Source organism: Neodiprion virginianus, chromosome 5, assembly GCF_021901495.1.
Source record: "Neodiprion virginianus isolate iyNeoVirg1 chromosome 5, iyNeoVirg1.1, whole genome shotgun sequence".
Lineage (NCBI taxonomy): Eukaryota > Metazoa > Arthropoda > Insecta > Hymenoptera > Diprionidae > Neodiprion > Neodiprion virginianus.
The window spans coordinates 3046030-3064058 of record NC_060881.1 but is presented as its reverse complement, the minus strand read 5'-3'; the positions used below and the strand labels follow the sequence as shown (position 1 = coordinate 3064058).

The window sequence follows — 18029 nt, the reverse complement described above, 5'->3', positions numbered from 1 at the left end:
AGCCCGGCCGGCATTCGGTGGCACGCACGGCGTGTCGGTCAGGATTCTCTACGTTTTCCCCCACCATTCGAGAGATCAACCGTTTGCTTTCTATCCTTTCAGGTTTTACAAAATTACATTTGAAATCACCGTTTCGAAACCAGTAAGAATTTTCATGAATCTATAGCGTTGTTAGTTTCAATATTTGCCAATTGTACGCGAATCATCATCGCACGTGTATGTACTTACATATATCGCGACGCTAATGCCAAAAGGGCGTATATTTTATTCATTTTATATAAACAAGTCTACGGAACGATTGGCAATGATGAAGGGATGATAAAATAAAAAGGAAGCCCTTTTGGCATTGTCATCGCGATATAATAGTACCGTAACTTTCCTTGACGAGCAATTCCAAATCCGAGGACACACCGATTAAAGCTGCAAGAGAGATCGATATACCGGATCTTTGAAATACCTCAAACTCAAATGTCAGTTAGGAATCGAAACTTTCGCGTAAAAAAGAATCGGATGGACAAAAACAATAAATATTAATATAAAACAAAAATACGTAACCGTTATCGATCATCGACGTATATATTTAGGGAATTCCACGTTAAATTAGCAGCCCATGTACCTAACCCTTTTCGATTATAATAATTTTTTACTGCAATGTCTATACCGAGCCAAAAAAGATTTCAATAAACTATTACCCCCTTTTGGGTTGGTCTGCAAACGTCGCAATAAACAAAATATCAGAATCGAAGGTGACAAGGTACATGGCTTACAAATTTGACGTGGAATGCCCCACATACGTACATCGATACGAGGAAGGAGGAGCAGCGTTGTACACGCATATACACACACAAATCGTTGCATTTACTGCCAGTATGTAACACACGCATACATTCGTGCGTATAAATACACACACACACACAAACAAGTGTCTAGATGTACATAAGTACGCGCATGGTGTAGGAATACGGCCATCAGGCCATGTGTGTGGTGTAATGTATATACATATAGGTACGTATGTATGTATATTGTATTTATGCATGTGAGGCGTTGAGCAATTCTGTATAACCGCTGACGCGGTGAATGCGATTCAAGTTTAAAACACAATCCTCGCCCGCACAACCCGCGCAAACTGTATAATCACATTGTACCTATATATGTACAAATATCTATCTGTCTATAGACGAGAAATATAGTGTCTCTCGAGCTTGTTTGCCAAGCGATATATATCTATTAACTAGACGGAACCGATCGACTGCAGTGGAATTAAGGTACCGTAAAGCACCGTCGTTGGAGAGTGAAACCTGCTCTACGTACGTACCTAAAGTCGCGTATTTTTGGTGGGGAAGGTCAATGAATAAAAAAAAAAATGTTTAAAAAATAAAAGGTAATAGAAACGTGAACCGTAAAGTAAATACTCCGTAAATATAAATGGTGGAAAAATTATCGATAAGCGAGGATTGCAATCTTATAAGAAGAAGAATAAAGAGAAAAAAATCTCAGAGACGTCTTGACAAAACTAAAGAACATTTAAAGGACATTTTCACGTTATTCAAAAACATTCAGAAAAAATAAAACAAAAAGGTTCTTAAAGGATATATCATCCAGGATTTATTTTTTTAAGGACAATCAAAATTCAAAAATATCTCCATGATCTCTCAACGGATTTACAGGAAAACTGGACACTCGTGAATCGTTGTATTTTCCTGCCGCACTTCCCAATCGTAATAGACGTTTTTCTGTGAGATTTTTTTCTCAAGGTTTCTCGCAACAAGAGTAATAGAAACGCGACACGAGGACACGAAATCGAGGCTATCGAAGGAAGAGGTCAAGAGATCGTTTCTTATAACTTTATTGTACATTTGTACAGCAGGCTGCAATGTGTCGATTAGTAACATGATTTGCATCATGCGCGTGTTGACCACGTGGCAAAAGCTACGATTATCTATCGATCTATCTATTTATCTATCTAGCTGTAATAGACATGAGGCCGAAGTTAACGATACCATCGAAAGAAAGAATTATTATTGAGCAATTTTAGGATTACTTTCAAGGAGTTGGATGCCAGAATTAGTGTATATTTTGTCTACAGTGATTATAATAAATATCGCAAACTCAACAATGATCCGAATTAAGGATTTTTTCTAAAAATGTATCGTTACTAACTTCATCCTCATAACTAATAACGACGCGGTCCGCGTTGCAGCAATCTTTGATTTGACCAAGCAGGATAGCGACAATTTTCTTCGAATGAAATTCCCCGACTTTTTCTCGTCAAAAAAAAAAAAAAATAAAATAAAAATTCAGAATTCCCTCCGATGTTTTATCACGAAACTTAGGTAATGTTGGACAACTTTTATGACCAAAAAGCTCCAAAAGTTGTGCCACCATGAATATACTGAATATATGAAATTTGAATTTGTTTCAAACCAAACAATTACAAATTGAACAATACTATTTTCTAAAATTAACGCTTAACCGAATTTACAAAATTTCAAGTGCAATTCCCCTCCGCTCCCCTCGAAAATAAAAATCGGCAGTATTTGGTATTAGGAAAAGAGTCTATTTTTTGGACAGACTCAAAATCCCAGTCTTAGATTCGTTATTCCCTGACTTTTGCCTGACGTTACGTACGTACGTACGTAGAAATTTTTTTAACCCGCTGATAATACGTCATAGAAAGATAAATACCGATATTCTTTCCAAAAGATACTGATTGTAACACAATTAATTAAATAACGTTTCAATGATCACATGTAAAAATGTAATAGTGTATAGAGTATAATGAAAAACCGTGCCTCTCAAGTCATAATACAGAACGTACATCGTAACGCAAAATGTACGTATTGAAAATTACCCGTAAAATAAGTAAGCGAGTATAAATTCTTCGAACCGTTATACTTATAGTTTCATCAGTGATTTCCTCTACGGAAATTTTGCAAAGATATTTCCAATTACAACGTATTACATCAATGATGAATCACCGACCATAGTACGAATGAGTGTGATGAAAACGGGGTTTTCTTTTTCCAATATAAATAATGGAAACGTTTGAAACAAAAGGGCGTGGGGAGAGACAAAAATATTGTCGATCCTTATTTATATACATTATACACAGGATAAGCGTTAATCAATCGCGAAAACTTTGGTGTTATTCATATGGAATTATTTCTTTAACGTTAGAATGATGAAGAAACAAAAAAAAAACAATCGTACGAATGAAATTAAATCTTGTCTCTCACAACCTGCGGTGTGTAATCCCCCCCCCCCCTTCAGCTTACAATACATTACACAAATCCGGTCGCGAGTTGCAGATCTCCTCACCTGACAGGTGAGGTCTGTAGGTATGTTAACAGTTATTTAATCTAGTTCAACACCGTCTGGTTTAAGTAAACATATACACACCCACACACACACACGTATATGTTTATTTAATCCAGATTTGATTGCGAAAATTTTATGACAAATTTTCAACGTGTATGAAAACAAAAGAAACGATTAAAGAAAGCATAAAACGAAAATATAGGTATAGAAAAAAAACCATATCTACCCTGAATCTTGCGTGAAAATGTTTCGTTTCTGAAACCAATTTTAGGAGAATTCATATTTTAAATTAAAAAAAAATGTTATTGGTAAACCTTTTACTGAGTTGGCGTGGAATATGCCCTACATATATATAAATATAAGAAAGAAAAAAAAACACTCAAGATTGAATTAAACAAATATAGAATATTCAATTACGCCCGCATGCGTTCTTTCAACCCTGCGAGTGTTTTGAATAAAATAAAATTAAGAGAAAAAAAAATCCATATTCTTATGCATACTCGACTCGTTACGCAACATACTGTATACTAGGTTTGCCTATGCATGTATAGATATAGGCAAATGTAAAGTGTTCTCTCGCATCTCGGAAGCAATCTGTAAGAATAGGCTTGTTGCGTCTTTTCAATTCGAACGGAGTACACACACAGACAATAAACAGCTCATTGAAAAGAACAGAGAGGCACCGACGAAGTTACAATTTAGACGACGTTCCCGGATTATTAACGTTCCTACCAACGTACTTATATAAGGAAGCGACTCTTCTTCACACGATTTCAGCAATTTAGTACACATTGATCATTGAAATATGTATCATCCTACCATACTGACCGGAATCTCGGATGTGACGCGGATGATAGACGAGGTATAAATAAGCAAACCCGAGACTGCTGTAACTAAACAGCAACGAGTACCGAACGATAATACATAAATGTATGTATGCGCATACCTTTTTTAACGTGGCTATGTGTGTGTGTGTGTGTTTGTGTGTGTATGTACACTTGGGGACAATAAATCTGAGACGGTCAATTTTTTACACTAGAAAGTTACGTTGGCAACACAGAGAAACCTGCAGCGCCACAGTCGGCCGAGGGCGAAACAAACTCAATCTCAATAAACGTAACATAACCCATGACCGTCGAATCTAACGTTAGAATTGACGTGTCAATCCAACAAGTCATTATCTTCGCGGTATTCTAAGGTTAGATTTGACGGTCATGGGTTATGTTACGTTTATTGAGATTGAGTTTGTTTCGCGTTCGGCCGACTGTGGCGCTATAGGTTTGTCTGTGTTGCCAACGTAACTGTCTAGTGTAAAAAAATTAGCCGTCTCACATTCATTGTCCCCAAGTGTACAACTTGTGCCATAAACATATCTTATTCTATATCCTGCTGAGTCACGAACGTAGAAGGTATTGTAGTCGAGGCGTGCTAAACGCGATAACGTCGAAATAATCTCGGAATACTTGAATCTCAAATGGAACTGAATGAGACCGGTCGAAATCGCTTTGTAATGAAAATACAAGTAAAGTTGTACCACCTGAGAACACTTGCTGCTATTTTTTTTCCTTCTTTTTTTTACGGGACACGACAACAAAATTTCACGAATAAAAAAATGCAGGTACCTATTGTCGGATTGGTAAACTTTGATTTTCATACGATTTCGAAGTGATTGCAGGATATAGACAAAAAAAAAAAAGAAGAGTTTCACGGAAATCCATGCAAGATTACACGCTTAGTCTGAAGGTGAATGAATGTCTAGCTAGCTCACCGCTCGGACGATTAATATAAAAGAGACGAGAAGAGGGAAGAGGACGATCCTCTCTGCACCGAGAAGAAGAAGTAAAGCATATGTATGTATGTATATATATCCGTATGTGTTTGCATGTGTGTGTGATATACGCCAAGAGTGTGCAGTAAGGTTGCGTCCGTAAAAGGGGTTCGTTGACCTTTCAATCGACAATCGCTCTCCTCAAGAATGTATTCTTCACTTGTCTCCTTCTTAAGTTTTTGCGTCTACGCTGCGTCCTCATCTCCTCCTCAACTTATACTTTCTCTCTCTCTCTCTCTCTCTCTTCTCCTGTTCGCCGCTAATTTTATTTACACACTAATAATTCCCTCTTGTAAAATATATCTTTTCGATACATAGTTGTGTTTCACAATCAGTATCTAGATAGACTCGGTGTCGCCTTGTCGTTCAATCGTCAGTTGAAACTTTTCAGCATAACGTATATGTATAGAAGCTAAACACATCTCATCCAAGTGAAATAAAGATAAGCTTTTGTGTCCGTGCGCGCGAAATTTGTCAATTGATCAGCATCAACAGTGATGGATAATTGTAAATTATGCAAATTATGTTTTCAATGCTTTATCTTTGCTTATTTTTATTCACGTATATATATATATATATATACTAAATAACGTAGACACTGGGGGAGAGATTATTAGCGAGATTATTAACGCGGTTGTAAATTACGGCTGCATTCTGCGCAATTGGTATAGATTACAAGGGTCAGCGATAGAGAAAAAAATAAATAACAAATATTTTACAACCCCACCTCCCGCATATTTTTTTTCTTCTTCCGATTACGTAAATGATTCATTCTCCGCGAATTTGACCACGAATGAAATGAATTAAAACTTGCGAGTGCTGAAAAAAAAAAAATTTTATCCACACGAAGTACCTAATTGTAAAAGAAATAAAAAAAGAAAAAAAAAAGAGAAAACCTTGTGAGAAACTCTTGATATATAGGCGTCTAATAAAATCCTTTATCAGATAAGGACAGTCAAGTACAGAAGAGATAACACTATGTATAGAATTCAGAAAGACAGCAACAAACCCGGGGCCCACTTCGAGATTAGTGATGTGATAAAAGACACTAGTATACATTATACCACAGCTATATATTCACCGTTATCACTATTCAGCGATATTTCGGTATACACGTACGGTGTGTTATTCAAAAATAGCGAGGTGAGGTGAGGTGAAGATGACGATTGGTTCAATTAACCCTTTGAGTCACAGTGTTAAGTATTCTTACCACCTACTTTGTATCCATTTTTTTTTTTTTTTTAATATTTAGATAAATTTTCGACACATTTATTTGCGGTTTTTTACTATTTCTGATGATATACTAACAGGTTTTCAACACTCGAGAGTAATGGTTGCGATGTAATGTAAATTATTATTGTTAGAAACAAATTGATTGAAAGAAATCGTAAATTTTAAGGAATAATTCATTTCGGAGAAAGTTAACCCTCTACACGTATGCGTGTTTTACATAAATTATAAGTTGTTCGGATCGCTGATTGCGAATCTTACGATCAGTTTCAACTTTTCGATACTATCGGTATAGTTACCAACTTCAGCCTCATAAATATACGTGTACCGGGACAATCTCTTGAAAATTGAAAATGAACCGCGCACGCGCGAGTTTTATCGGCTATTCGTGCAGGCTGGCTATCCCGAGTTTTCAGCTGTCAAACTGTTTCTACCGGCGATACGGTCGATACGAATTTTCGAGGTTAGAATCTCAAATAATTGAGGCAGTGACTCGGAAAGGTTTGGAAAGCATTTGTCATCGGGTCGGAAAGTCGATTACTTCAAAGAACGGTCGCAATTTAATGCTTACGCTGTTTGAAAATTCAAATTTACACATTTTGCGTACGTTGGCCCGCCTGCATCGCAGGACAAGAATATCGCTGCGGGAAGATCTCACCGACCAATGAGATTTAATTCTTTGGCGCATGCGCGGCTGATTTTCAAGTTTCAACAGATTGTCTCGGTTCGAAACATCGCATCGATGAAAAGTAATTCATCCGTATCAATCGCATATCTGCACTTCTAACAAAAAAAAAAAAGAAAAAAAACGTTCCAACTCCATATTGTATTTTCTTCATTACTATACGATAAAAATGAATAAAAATGCTTTAAAAAATTGAGAAAGAAAAAAGAAAAAAAAAAAAAAACTAATATCGCCCATAATCGTGCATAAGAAATCGCAGAGTAGCTATCCATGACTGGTACTTGTCCTCGGTTACAGGTTTCGCAACGAACACACCTACGAGTTACACACACACACACACACACACCGAGCTTTACGGTGAAACTAACTCACCGATGGCGATGAGCTCGGGTGAAACAAGTCCGGAAAGATCTGGCTCCTCGCCGTACCAAAAGATCCAGAGTTCCTTCGCTGCCGTTAGAGACAAGGGCGGAGGCGCTGGGGAAGGTGCGAGCCTCAAGTCAAATAGGCCGGCCCCGGCAGCCCCGGATGTACCGGATGTACCGGATGACGGTGTAGCCGCGACGCGCCGCCACACGCAGAGTATGTCGCTGGCCAGGCACCGGGAGAAACTCGATAGTACAGGATCTTCAAGGGGGGTACCTCCGAATCCACCGATCACTTCGCCCCAAACTAGTTTCCTCCATTTTATACCGCAGAGGTCAGTCTGTTGGAGAAATGGAGAGAAAAACAAACAAACAAACATAAATTAATCGATCATAGTTATCGACGTACCTGTTGCATATATAATAGTAACCAGCAACAGTTTGACTAATAAAGGTGTCATATTCACCCTGAAAAGTACTAGTTACAAAACAATGTTCACAAATTTCTATCTATAACATATATTCGCGTGTACACAAATTAATTCTGTAATAGTTTGGCTCATCGATGACTAACCAACCCATTGTGGTTAGAAATTGACCGATCATCTGTTCGTGCGTACCCATCGACCATAGCTATGCACTTGGTGAAATAGTTCATTCAACCGTAATCGATGCGCGTACGGTATAAATAGCACAAAATTTGTCCATATTATGTGTATAATAAGCATAAGGTTATTGTAGTATAGGTTCGTGCATAAATATTTTAAACGCTTCAATAAAAGAGAATAAAAAAAAAAATGCGTAAGATATATGGAAAACGATATCTGGATTTCTGAAATTTCATCCCCCCTCCCGCACACACACACACACACACACACACACATTTAAGATCGTCTCACAGCGAGTGAACGAGAAGCGAGCAATCTCGAGGCGTGGGAATTTCATTGAGGGTACAATACACCTATAGTCTGCATTGGTAGGTAGGTAGGTAGATAGGTACGTTCATAGAGTATAACGGAATAATTTCATATACACAACAGAGAATAAGAAGAATATCAGTGCCGGTAGGTATACAAAGATGAGGAGAAAAAAAATGTTTGAAAAATAAATAAAAGAATTTGATGCGTACAGAGCGGTGAAGACAACTACTGGACACGAAGCAAAGCCTAAAAGTGCCGCACAATAATCTCTCGCTATTGTAGATTTGTAGTGTGGAATACGGAATAAAAAAATAAAAAATAAAAAAAAAGAGGTAGGTGCAGTGCGGATGCATGTTTTACTATGCCAAAGTGTAGTGTAGTACAGTACAGGTATTAATTCGTTGGTGAAAAGATTGTGGAAAATAAAATCAACCGTATGGAATTGATTATGAACAAATTGTACACTACTAGAGCTGATTTGGTGGAAGAAGGGGGGGGGGGGGGGAGCTAATTCGAACTCCGGCAAAAAGAAAAACCACGCGAACGGCACGTGGTGGTTGAAGGAGAAGAATAGAAGGGTGTAAAGAGTGACATGGTGTACAGTTGTCCCGGAAGTGTCTTTAGATAGTTTTAGAAATTATCCTGAATTTGAATATTGATATAACGATGAAAATAATTAAATTTTTCTCGTGTCTTGGAAATAATATTCTGTTTTCAATGTCCTTGAATAAGCTGAAAATGTCCTTGAATTTGTCTCGGATTTTTTACTGAACAACCATGAGCGATGAGATTGAAGTCGGTAACGTTACTGTAACGATAAATGATTGGGCAAAAATTTAGTAAACATTAACAAAGATAAAAGAAAAAAAAAAAAAGACAACTCCTTAAGAGCCATTCTAAAATTGCATGCACAACAATGAATTTTTCCCTGACGTTACGTTACTAACTTCAACCTCGTAATTTTTTTTTTTACAGTTGTTGACATTATTATAACTATATATATTAATTTATGAGGCACGAAGTTAGTGACGTTATTTCAATATAAGTCACGATTCAATAACATCTTTATTTCGCAATACAATGAATGTTTGAAAAGCGATGAATCGTAATAAATGTAAAACCTACTAATATTTTGGAAACTTGACTAATTCCAAGTAATAATAAAATTGCAAACAAATTATATATTTATCGCCCCCCCCCCCAAAAAAATAAAAAAATAAAAAAAAAACAAACAACGACATTCGTTACACTAACGTTGCCAACTTCAGTCTCATACTACTTCCAAGTGTTGACAACACGTTCATCGTCTAATAAAATGGAATGCACCTGTTACGTCCGAGGACGCAAACGCGTTTCTATATCGCTGATACCGATACTGATGCTGCTGCTGTTGTTATATCTATATCTATATATATATATATATATATATATATATATATACACATAACTAGTAGTCGTCGTCAAACGGTTCTTAGACATAATAATATATGTAGATTAATCTCGAAATATGATTCCAGCAAAAGAATCTCTCTTCATACATGTTTCACATCAAATTGGTATTTCATTTTTCAATTGGGACAATATTCTAATTTGCAACAGATTCGAATTTGTAATCTTGCAAAAACAATAGTGACGTTTCTGTTGTTAAAAAAATTTGCCGTCACAGAAGAGAGGAACAACACCGAATCAGGTAACTTCCATAACCATGCAAGATTTTTACTCATAGTTATTATTCGCTTCTACTGAATAATCCTAATCTTTTAGTTGCCTCACCGCAACAAGGGTGGCCACAAATTTTTGTGGCAAAAAATTTCCTTCAATTTTCCAGGTTTTCCCTGACATTTTCCAATTTCTAGTAACTCCGTAAAACCTAAGTCATTCAGCTTGTTAACTCTTATTATATTAGCTTCGAATTCAATTCGAATTAAAGAAAAATATACAATATAGAAAAAAGAAAACGTCGGTTTCGGTCATTAATTAATATTCTCGACGAAGAGAGAAAGTAAACTTGTTACCTCCAAAAAAAAAAAAAAAAAAAACTCACTCATCTTCAATTCCCACGATTAGAAAACTGGTAACATCAATCTTTTCCATAACCAAATTAAAAATCCCCTGAAAATTCCAGATTTTCCACGATGAGCCCCCCATTCTTTCAAATCCCCATGACATTTCCAGGGTGTCTTGCAGCCCTGCTGACAAACTTGCACGTTCTCGTCTCGTGACGTGTAACCCGAAGAAACGGGGCATCGCAGAAATGCAGGTATCGCCCACACATCTTTCCCTCTTCTTCATCTTCTTCCTCCTGCGATCGCGAGCCCTCCCCTCCCTCCCATCATCCCACCACAACGCAAATATCATCCGCGCGCGCGTCCCTCTCTTTTTTTTTCCCGCCTCGTCTCTCGCAAAGCGCTGAAACCCTGAACCCTGTTAAATTTGAGCTGGTCGTCGTCGTCGTCGTCGTCGTCGTCGGTGGTGGTTGTAGGTATAAAAGGCAGTATAGGCACGAAGGTTCGCAGAAAGGTGGGCAGAGATAGGTGGATAGGTGGTAGGTAGTAAGCGGGCGCAGCACGCGGGTCTCTGTCAAGCTGATCAATACGGGCAAGGCGACGTGCAAGGCCGAAGCAGCGGGCCGAACGAACAAACTTCAGACGACCGCCGCCGCCGCCGCCGCCGCCGCCGCCTCCTGGCCTCATCCTCGTCTTCATCCTCATTCTCTCGTTACAGATCCACTTCTTCCCGCTGTTCTCTGAATTCTTTTTGATCCTGCTGGCCGCCGAGAAGAAAGAAAAGCTAAGCTTTCGTGTCTCGCAAGTTGACCGCTCACTTGCTACTCGATAATCGTTTATTTTAAGGAGGCTTTTTTAAAAATTCGTCCCTCTTCTCCATTTATTCAGGAGAATTTCCGTTGCAGTAGAAATATATTCTCCAAGAAGAATCTTTGCAGTGGTGGACGCTACGGGCGAAGGGAAAAAGACGACGGAGGGAGTTCTTGTTGATGAAGGGGTGGGATAAACAAACCATAATTCTAAATAAATACATGCATACCGCTAACATATCTAGTCAAGCTCTCACTTGTAATATAATGCCATTCGTGCGAGAACGTCTACGGTGTCGTCACAGACGTAAACACACTTCGTATAGCGAAGAAGATGAAGAAGATCCGAGGCAAAGAAGAAGGGGGGGAAACGAATTCTCTCTATACTGGATAAATAAACAACGCAGCATGGTTCACCCTACGAACTCACAAACCATGTTGCGTTCCTTCTTGCCTGCCCGTGTGCAAGACACGTAATACGAGTCAAAACACGACTTACTCAAACACGGCCGATCCAAATTTTTCAGAATTTTTAATATCAATTCGTACCCATTTACTGCGAGAGATAATATCTAAAAAAACCCCTGATCATTAATCGACCCACCTATATTTTCCCCTTCTCATTACTCGTACGTACAATAAAATATTCGTGTGATTTTCAACGATTTGAAAACGCGACGAATGAAAAAACAAAGCTCGTCGCGTAAAACAAAATTTTCGTTGTCTATTTTAAGTTACTTTGTTTACATAGTTTTATTTTACCTCATCTTCGTCGATGGCAAAGTGAAGGGAGGGCGACAGGCAGCACAACGCACGGGGTATCGTTCATTTGCTTGTTTGTTTATATTCGATGGGAGGGGAGGAAAAATCGGTACCATAGTCTAGGATGGGGACAACAACAACAAAAGCAACAGTAGCAACAGCAGCAGCAGCAGCAGCACCCGCGGTGGAGTGTTTCATCGATCCCCTTCGTAGCCCCGTTCAGTCACCGCGTTCTGTTATCTCCGCGTAGAATATTATACCGACCGAGGTGACGAAGATAATCTCTACCAGCGGCAAAGGTCAAGAACCGGAATGCGTATAGGTATGTACATACGTTATATACACAGCGCGGAATCCGACCAGCCAAAAAAAGAAAGAGGCAACAGCGAAAAAAAAAATAATAAATAAGTAAAACAATAAATAAAAATCCTGGAGTAAACAACGCGGAATAAAAATGGATACGCAAGTAAAAAAATTCTAATCTCACCGTAACGATATTATTGTGTTGCAGATTGCATATTGCCCTTCGCTAGATTTTTCTCACCTAGATTCACCAGGTTTCTAAGATTTGAGATACCTTCACGGAAGAACGAGAGAAGAAGATAGACACGAGAATTAACGAGAATGAACAACGACAGTAGCGAATTATAACAAACTGAAAACGATAAATCTTTTGAGCAATGGCTTTTGTCGCAGTACATTTCTGATTCGCGGTACAGAAAGAAAGAAAGAACAAAAAAAAAATACGGATAACGGTGTATCAGACAAAAACAATATATTTTATGAAAATGAAATTAGATGAAATGAAAAACTAACCAGATATCACAAGGTATGAGGAATCCGGCAAAAGTCGAGAAAGAGAAAAAGAGACTAGCAGCCAGAACTCGGCAGGGGTCTTGAGGTTGGGCAGATGCGGGTTTACCGATTAGTAGGTTTGGAGAGGCAACGAAAGCATCATCAACAACGGGCCAGTCAAACCGCTTAAGGCTGACAATAAGGCAAAGGCAGTAAACAGACATTAGTGGGTCTATACAACCATTGTACATAACAGACGTGCATTTACCAGGTTTCTTTTCGATGCAGAAACACAGTCAAGCACGAATCCATACACACCGTATCTACCTATCTAATCATCTAACCATCTAACCATCTATCTATCTATCTATCTATCCAGCTCTCTCTCTCTCTGTATCTTGCAGTGGTGAATATTGTATATCACGGCGAGTAGTTTTGTGGAACGTGCCTCTGTGCCCGTGTCCTTAGTGCAAGGCTTTCACCTAAGCCGGGCCAGATACAGAACTGGCCGGCCGAATAGGAGGAGGAGGAGACCGGTGCTTCTAGTATCACCAATCTCAGAGTAATCTAACCACCACCAAGGAGTGATTTAGCCAACCGACGATTTGTTAATAAGTAGATAGGTAGATAGCTAGATATTATACATAGACGAACAGAAGATAGCCAGATAGATTGTTTCTCGTACGGATTAGTGTGCGTATAAAATTATAGGTACAGGCCACACAGCCTGCAAATACACACATCGCGACTTGTTGGATAGTGTGCAGGTATCAATACTAACAGTGGTACTACCATCAATACTAGTAGTAGTAGTAGTAGAGGAATAGTAGCAATAGTAATAGCATTAGTAATAGTAATAGTAGTAGTAGTAGTAGTAGTAGTGGTAGTAGTGGTAGTAGTAGTAGTAGTAGTAGTAGTAGTGGTAGTGGTAGTGGTAGTGGTAGTAGTAGTAGTAGTAGTAGTAGTAGTAGTAGTAATAGTAGTAGTAAGCGAGTGAGTGAAGTTGGGTCTCGCGCGTAGTAAGTAGGCAGAATAGGAGCGTGAACAGCAGCGGCGAGCGCAACATAGCGGTATGTGGCAACAGAGCGGCATGCTTTTCTTTGCGGCCATAGGGCGGCAGCACGCGTCCGTCCATCCGTCGGCACGGCTCACGTCTCACGGTTACGTTATACACATTGTACCAACAATATATTTACATACGTATATATCTAGCTCGTTGTGCGCCTCTACATGCGCGGCGATACATATGACCATGTATGTACGTATGTGTATGTATATATATATATATATATATGTACAATACATAACTACGTACACTTACGGTTGTACGTCCGAGAAACTTCGAAGAGACTTTCTTGCAACAATGCAGGCGTCAATATACATATGCCAATATCAAAACATTGGGATTAAGCGAGAGGAAATCCTTCCAAAGATATAATACCTATAAACAATCTTGCAGTACATGTTATCGATGGATGGATGGATGTATCAACGACCTGCCCGTATATCCGCACGAAAATTTCTTCTTTCAACGACCACGCAACATCCCTTCGACCAAACCTTCACACTCCCCCCCCCCCCTGCCCCTTCTGTACCCGTTACCAAAGGACCACAACCGGCGTGACACAATTTCCGTAAGGCGAACGGTGATTCGCACCTCCTCCCTCGCATTGCTGGGGAAAGGAATGTTGCGCACGCGAGAGAGACAGAGAGAGGGAGAGGGAGGGAAGAGGAGGGAGGGAGAGAGAGCTGCTTCGACTACACTACAGCGAGAAGGAAGATCCTACTCCTCGTCCTCTTAGCCACCACCACTACCATTGCTGTTGCTGCTGCTGCTGCTGCCATACGTTATCTGTACGACTGGCTAAATAATACCGCAGCGATTCATCACAATGATAATAATAGTTGTAGTAATGACGACGATGATCGTGATGATCTTAATGACAACGATTGTTAGATGGTAAGAGGGACAGACAACAGAGAGAGGGATCATAAGTTGAAGATAATGAAAGTATGCAGAAGAGAGAGAATCGCGATTTGTATCTACTCGAGGGACACGGAACCTGGTTGAAGATAATCGAGGAATCAGGGTGAATACCTGAAACTAGATCAGCTCTAGTTTTTCGCTCTACGTTGAGCAATCGTTCGGGTGTCCTTGCAATCTTCCCCAATCCCGAGTGACGCGAATCGAGCATGACATTGGGGCAGACAACAAACTTCAAATTGATAAACGGAGGCGAACGCGAGGCGGCCAAGCAGCGAGCAAGACTCGCTCAAGCACTCACGCACTCTCACTTACGTCTATCACGCACGAAAGCAGGGACACGCATACGTAGATAAGTATACATACGTCGTAGGCATACCGAGAGGCGAAGGCGAGAGACAACGAGAGCGTTAAGAAAACGATATACAAACATTACGGGAGAAAGGGACGTTGCCGTCATCCGTCGTGGTACCCTACCGTACTTATTACGAATGGATAGAGTTTTCAGGCGTTAGGCGGGGCAGCGGGTAAAATAGCGCCTTGTAGAACGGTACTTGCGAACCTAAACCGGGATTAGGGAAGTCCGTCTCGGACGAGGTACGACATGTAATCGCCTTAGATGCGAGATATCCTAGAGTATTAGGTAGTAAGTAGGCCCGAGTGTTTTAGCCTGCACCGCTCTGTGCACTACTCACCAGAGCGAAGAAGTTCGTGTGGCAATCCTCTAAGCTCGCGCCGTTAGTTTGATGCGATGGATGCGTCATGGCTGCTCCATTTTACACTTAATCACTAACCAACACTACACGCACTAATTAACCCCGGTATTCCAGTTCGAAATCGATGTTATTCGAGAACATTTAGGAGGGTTTTCACCTTTCAATGGCGACTGTAAAATGGCGGATCAGGGCAACAACAAGCGCAGCCGCCGGCGCCCCCTTACTCCTCAAAACCGAACCACGGCCGGACTGGACCAAGTCGATTCGTCGATTCACAGCTCGTGCTGCCACTGCTTCTGCTGCTTCTCGTTTTCCAATCTTCGAACGCTACTTCGGTTAACAATATGGCGGCGCTCATACGGCATGCTTGGCAAGCGAGTTCTTCCAAATATTCCACACTGCTGAGGAGCGCACTAACGGTTAGTTCATTCCCTCTGGTTTCGGGACGCCCGGCGTCCCCTCGCGTCATATTCGACCACTCCGATCATACGTCCGAATAGCGATATCTTTGATTTTTTTAACCCTCTCACCGCGAACCAGAAGAACAAATTTCGGTATATTTCAACACGACCACCGCGCACCGACCGTATACCTATACGTATAACAGTAACGTGTAACGGCTTTACAGTTGTTGCTTAAATTTCAGGGTGGCACGACTGATGCTCGCCGTGATTTCGCCGCGGTGAAAAAATTTGGCAAGAAGAAAAAAAATGAGAAAGAAAGCAGATTCCGAAAAACGATTAACCTTGCGACACTGCAGGCCGAACGAGAGTCACTCGCCACCAGAGGGTAAGCGTAACAGGCCCTTTCTAATCGCAATAATCAGCTGACTGTGTGACACCCGTGACGATACAGCGATATACACTCGTATTCTCGCCAAGTTACACCGTTTGTCTCACGAAGCCGAGAACCGACTGCGGCCATGTCGATCCTCATCCCCTCTCCCCCACTGCCGCCGACAAATTTGACAGATCGCACAGCCGAACTTCGGTGCGAATTACGACGAGGGCGCCACCGCATGGCCACCCTCAAATCATCGATCTCGGCACTCCGACCCCCCCCCCACCAACCAAAAAAAAAACAATATTTACCGCGACCGCGCCGGCTCTGGGCTTCTTCGCGAGGCCTCGCGCGGAAAAAGATATACTCGCTGATACTCGGGGGAGATTATTGTATATTGATTGAAAAGCTCACGGTTATCAATGAGAATCATATACGGCTCTTTCCCGCCTCCCTGACGTCATGAGTAGATTTTTTTTTTCTTCTGTTTTGTTTTTCTTTTCATTTCTTTCGTAATAGAAGTTATGTCTTTTTGAACACACAATGAAACCTCGAGCGTTGTTTCGATCGTTTCGATTAATCAGTTTAATCCCTATTGTTGAAAATTTTTTATCGGAATTACTCACGTCAGGTTTTTTTTTACAGATTTTTCTTCATCCAAGAATTACTCTAATATTGTGCGGTAAAAATAACAGATTGGAATTATTCTTGTTACACACTCTTCCGTGAAACGCGCTTGCTTACCTGGATAACGTCGTGCCAATTGTGCGCTCAATCCACACGTCCATCTTTTTTTTTTTAAATAATAACAATATCTCCTGGAAATCATTGAATTTACTAAGTTGTTTTAAAAACATTACAGCAAACTCGCAAAGTAAGCTCACGATATTCATGTTATTCAATGAATTTTTTACATCTTTTAGTTACTTGCGGCCGCAAAAATCTTACTCACCGGCTACTGACGTCATGGAACGTCTGGACAAAGTTTGCCATGACGAAGGTTTGAAAATTGTAAATGAAACGCGTCTGGACGAACCAATCGTACGTTACAAATTGTTCACAGCGTGCGGAAAAGAATTCAGTCATGCGATTCCGAATTCTCTGTTACACACCGTGGAGACTATTGGTGAATAAATAATCGATGTACCTTAATTGTACAACAATGGAAATGAAACGAATCTAATTTTTATTCGAAATTTTATTCTTCCAGCTGACCTGCGCAAGTTTTATCTAACCCCTGTAAATGCCACGGTACCCTTGGACGCTATGCGGGACCAAAATTTACCTGAGAATCTACATATTCAGTACGAGTATCATCGGTTTATTCCTGGTTGGTAAAATTTCAACAATAAATGATTCGGAAAATGTTCGAAACGTGTAGATATTGATCGTCAATTGCTGGTGTTTACCACCTTAACTGTGTTTAACGATTGTAATTTTGTGGGTGAATTCCACAAACTGAAAGATGATTTACTCATTTCCAGAAACGGATACCATGTTCGGAGGGAAGACCGCTTTTCCGAAGAGCTCTACTCTTGTAACAGGTCTGAAATACAAGAAGAAGTACCCAGGTCATACGGCCAAAACTTCTTGGCCCTGATTTCCACTTCCCGAGCCTGGTTAATGTGCAAATTAAAAAAAAAAAAGAAAAATATTCCATATAGTAGTCATGTATATTGAATTGTATGATTTCAATCACCGTTAAATATAATCGGAGATAAAAACTGTGCAAGAGAAAATTATTCGCCCCCAATTCACACGAAAGCTAGTTATAATATCTTCAACGGGAATTCACGTATTTCGATCGTTTTCCAATTCCGAATGTAATCAA

General features: G+C 40.0%; 2 protein-coding genes across 3 annotated transcripts in view; one reads left to right on the top strand and one right to left on the bottom strand.

Annotated features, from left to right (window-relative positions):
- The window catches only part of LOC124306339 (mediator of RNA polymerase II transcription subunit 13-like), a 29408-nt gene extending 13797 nt beyond the window's left edge, over nucleotides 1-15611 (bottom strand). The window contains exons 1-2 of one of the 2 annotated variants that reach the window (XM_046766924.1): nucleotides 15398-15611; nucleotides 7434-7767 (exon numbers count right to left, since the gene is read on the bottom strand). In XM_046766924.1, the coding sequence (XP_046622880.1) occupies nucleotides 7434-7767; nucleotides 15398-15466 (403 nt within the window). In that variant the 5' untranslated portion in view covers nucleotides 15467-15611. The remainder of the gene's footprint in view (nucleotides 1-7433; nucleotides 7768-15397) is intronic. The other variant, XM_046766925.1, reaches the window with a different exon arrangement.
- Nucleotides 15612-15677: 66 nt separating this feature from the next.
- On the top strand, nucleotides 15678-17925 carry LOC124306349 (39S ribosomal protein L50, mitochondrial). The gene is made up of 5 exons (XM_046766958.1): nucleotides 15678-15837; nucleotides 16065-16207; nucleotides 17122-17324; nucleotides 17409-17528; nucleotides 17683-17925. Exons 1-5 carry the CDS (start codon nucleotides 15763-15765, stop codon nucleotides 17796-17798), a joined length of 657 nt encoding a protein of 218 aa, XP_046622914.1. The 5' UTR covers nucleotides 15678-15762; the 3' UTR covers nucleotides 17799-17925.
- Nucleotides 17926-18029: the final 104 nt, after the last annotated feature.

What these genes read in the sequence shown, in the direction of transcription:
- LOC124306349 (XM_046766958.1), top strand. Translation starts at nt 15,763, where the DNA reads ATGGCGGCGCTCATACGGCATGCTTGGCAAGCGAGTTCTTCCAAATAT. An exon ending in GAGTCACTCGCCACCAGAGG is followed by an intron (nt 16,208 to 17,121) that starts GTAAGCGTAACA and finishes TACATCTTTTAG; the next exon opens with TTACTTGCGGCCGCAAAAAT. An exon ending in GTATCATCGGTTTATTCCTG is followed by an intron (nt 17,529 to 17,682) that starts GTTGGTAAAATT and finishes ACTCATTTCCAG; the next exon opens with AAACGGATACCATGTTCGGA.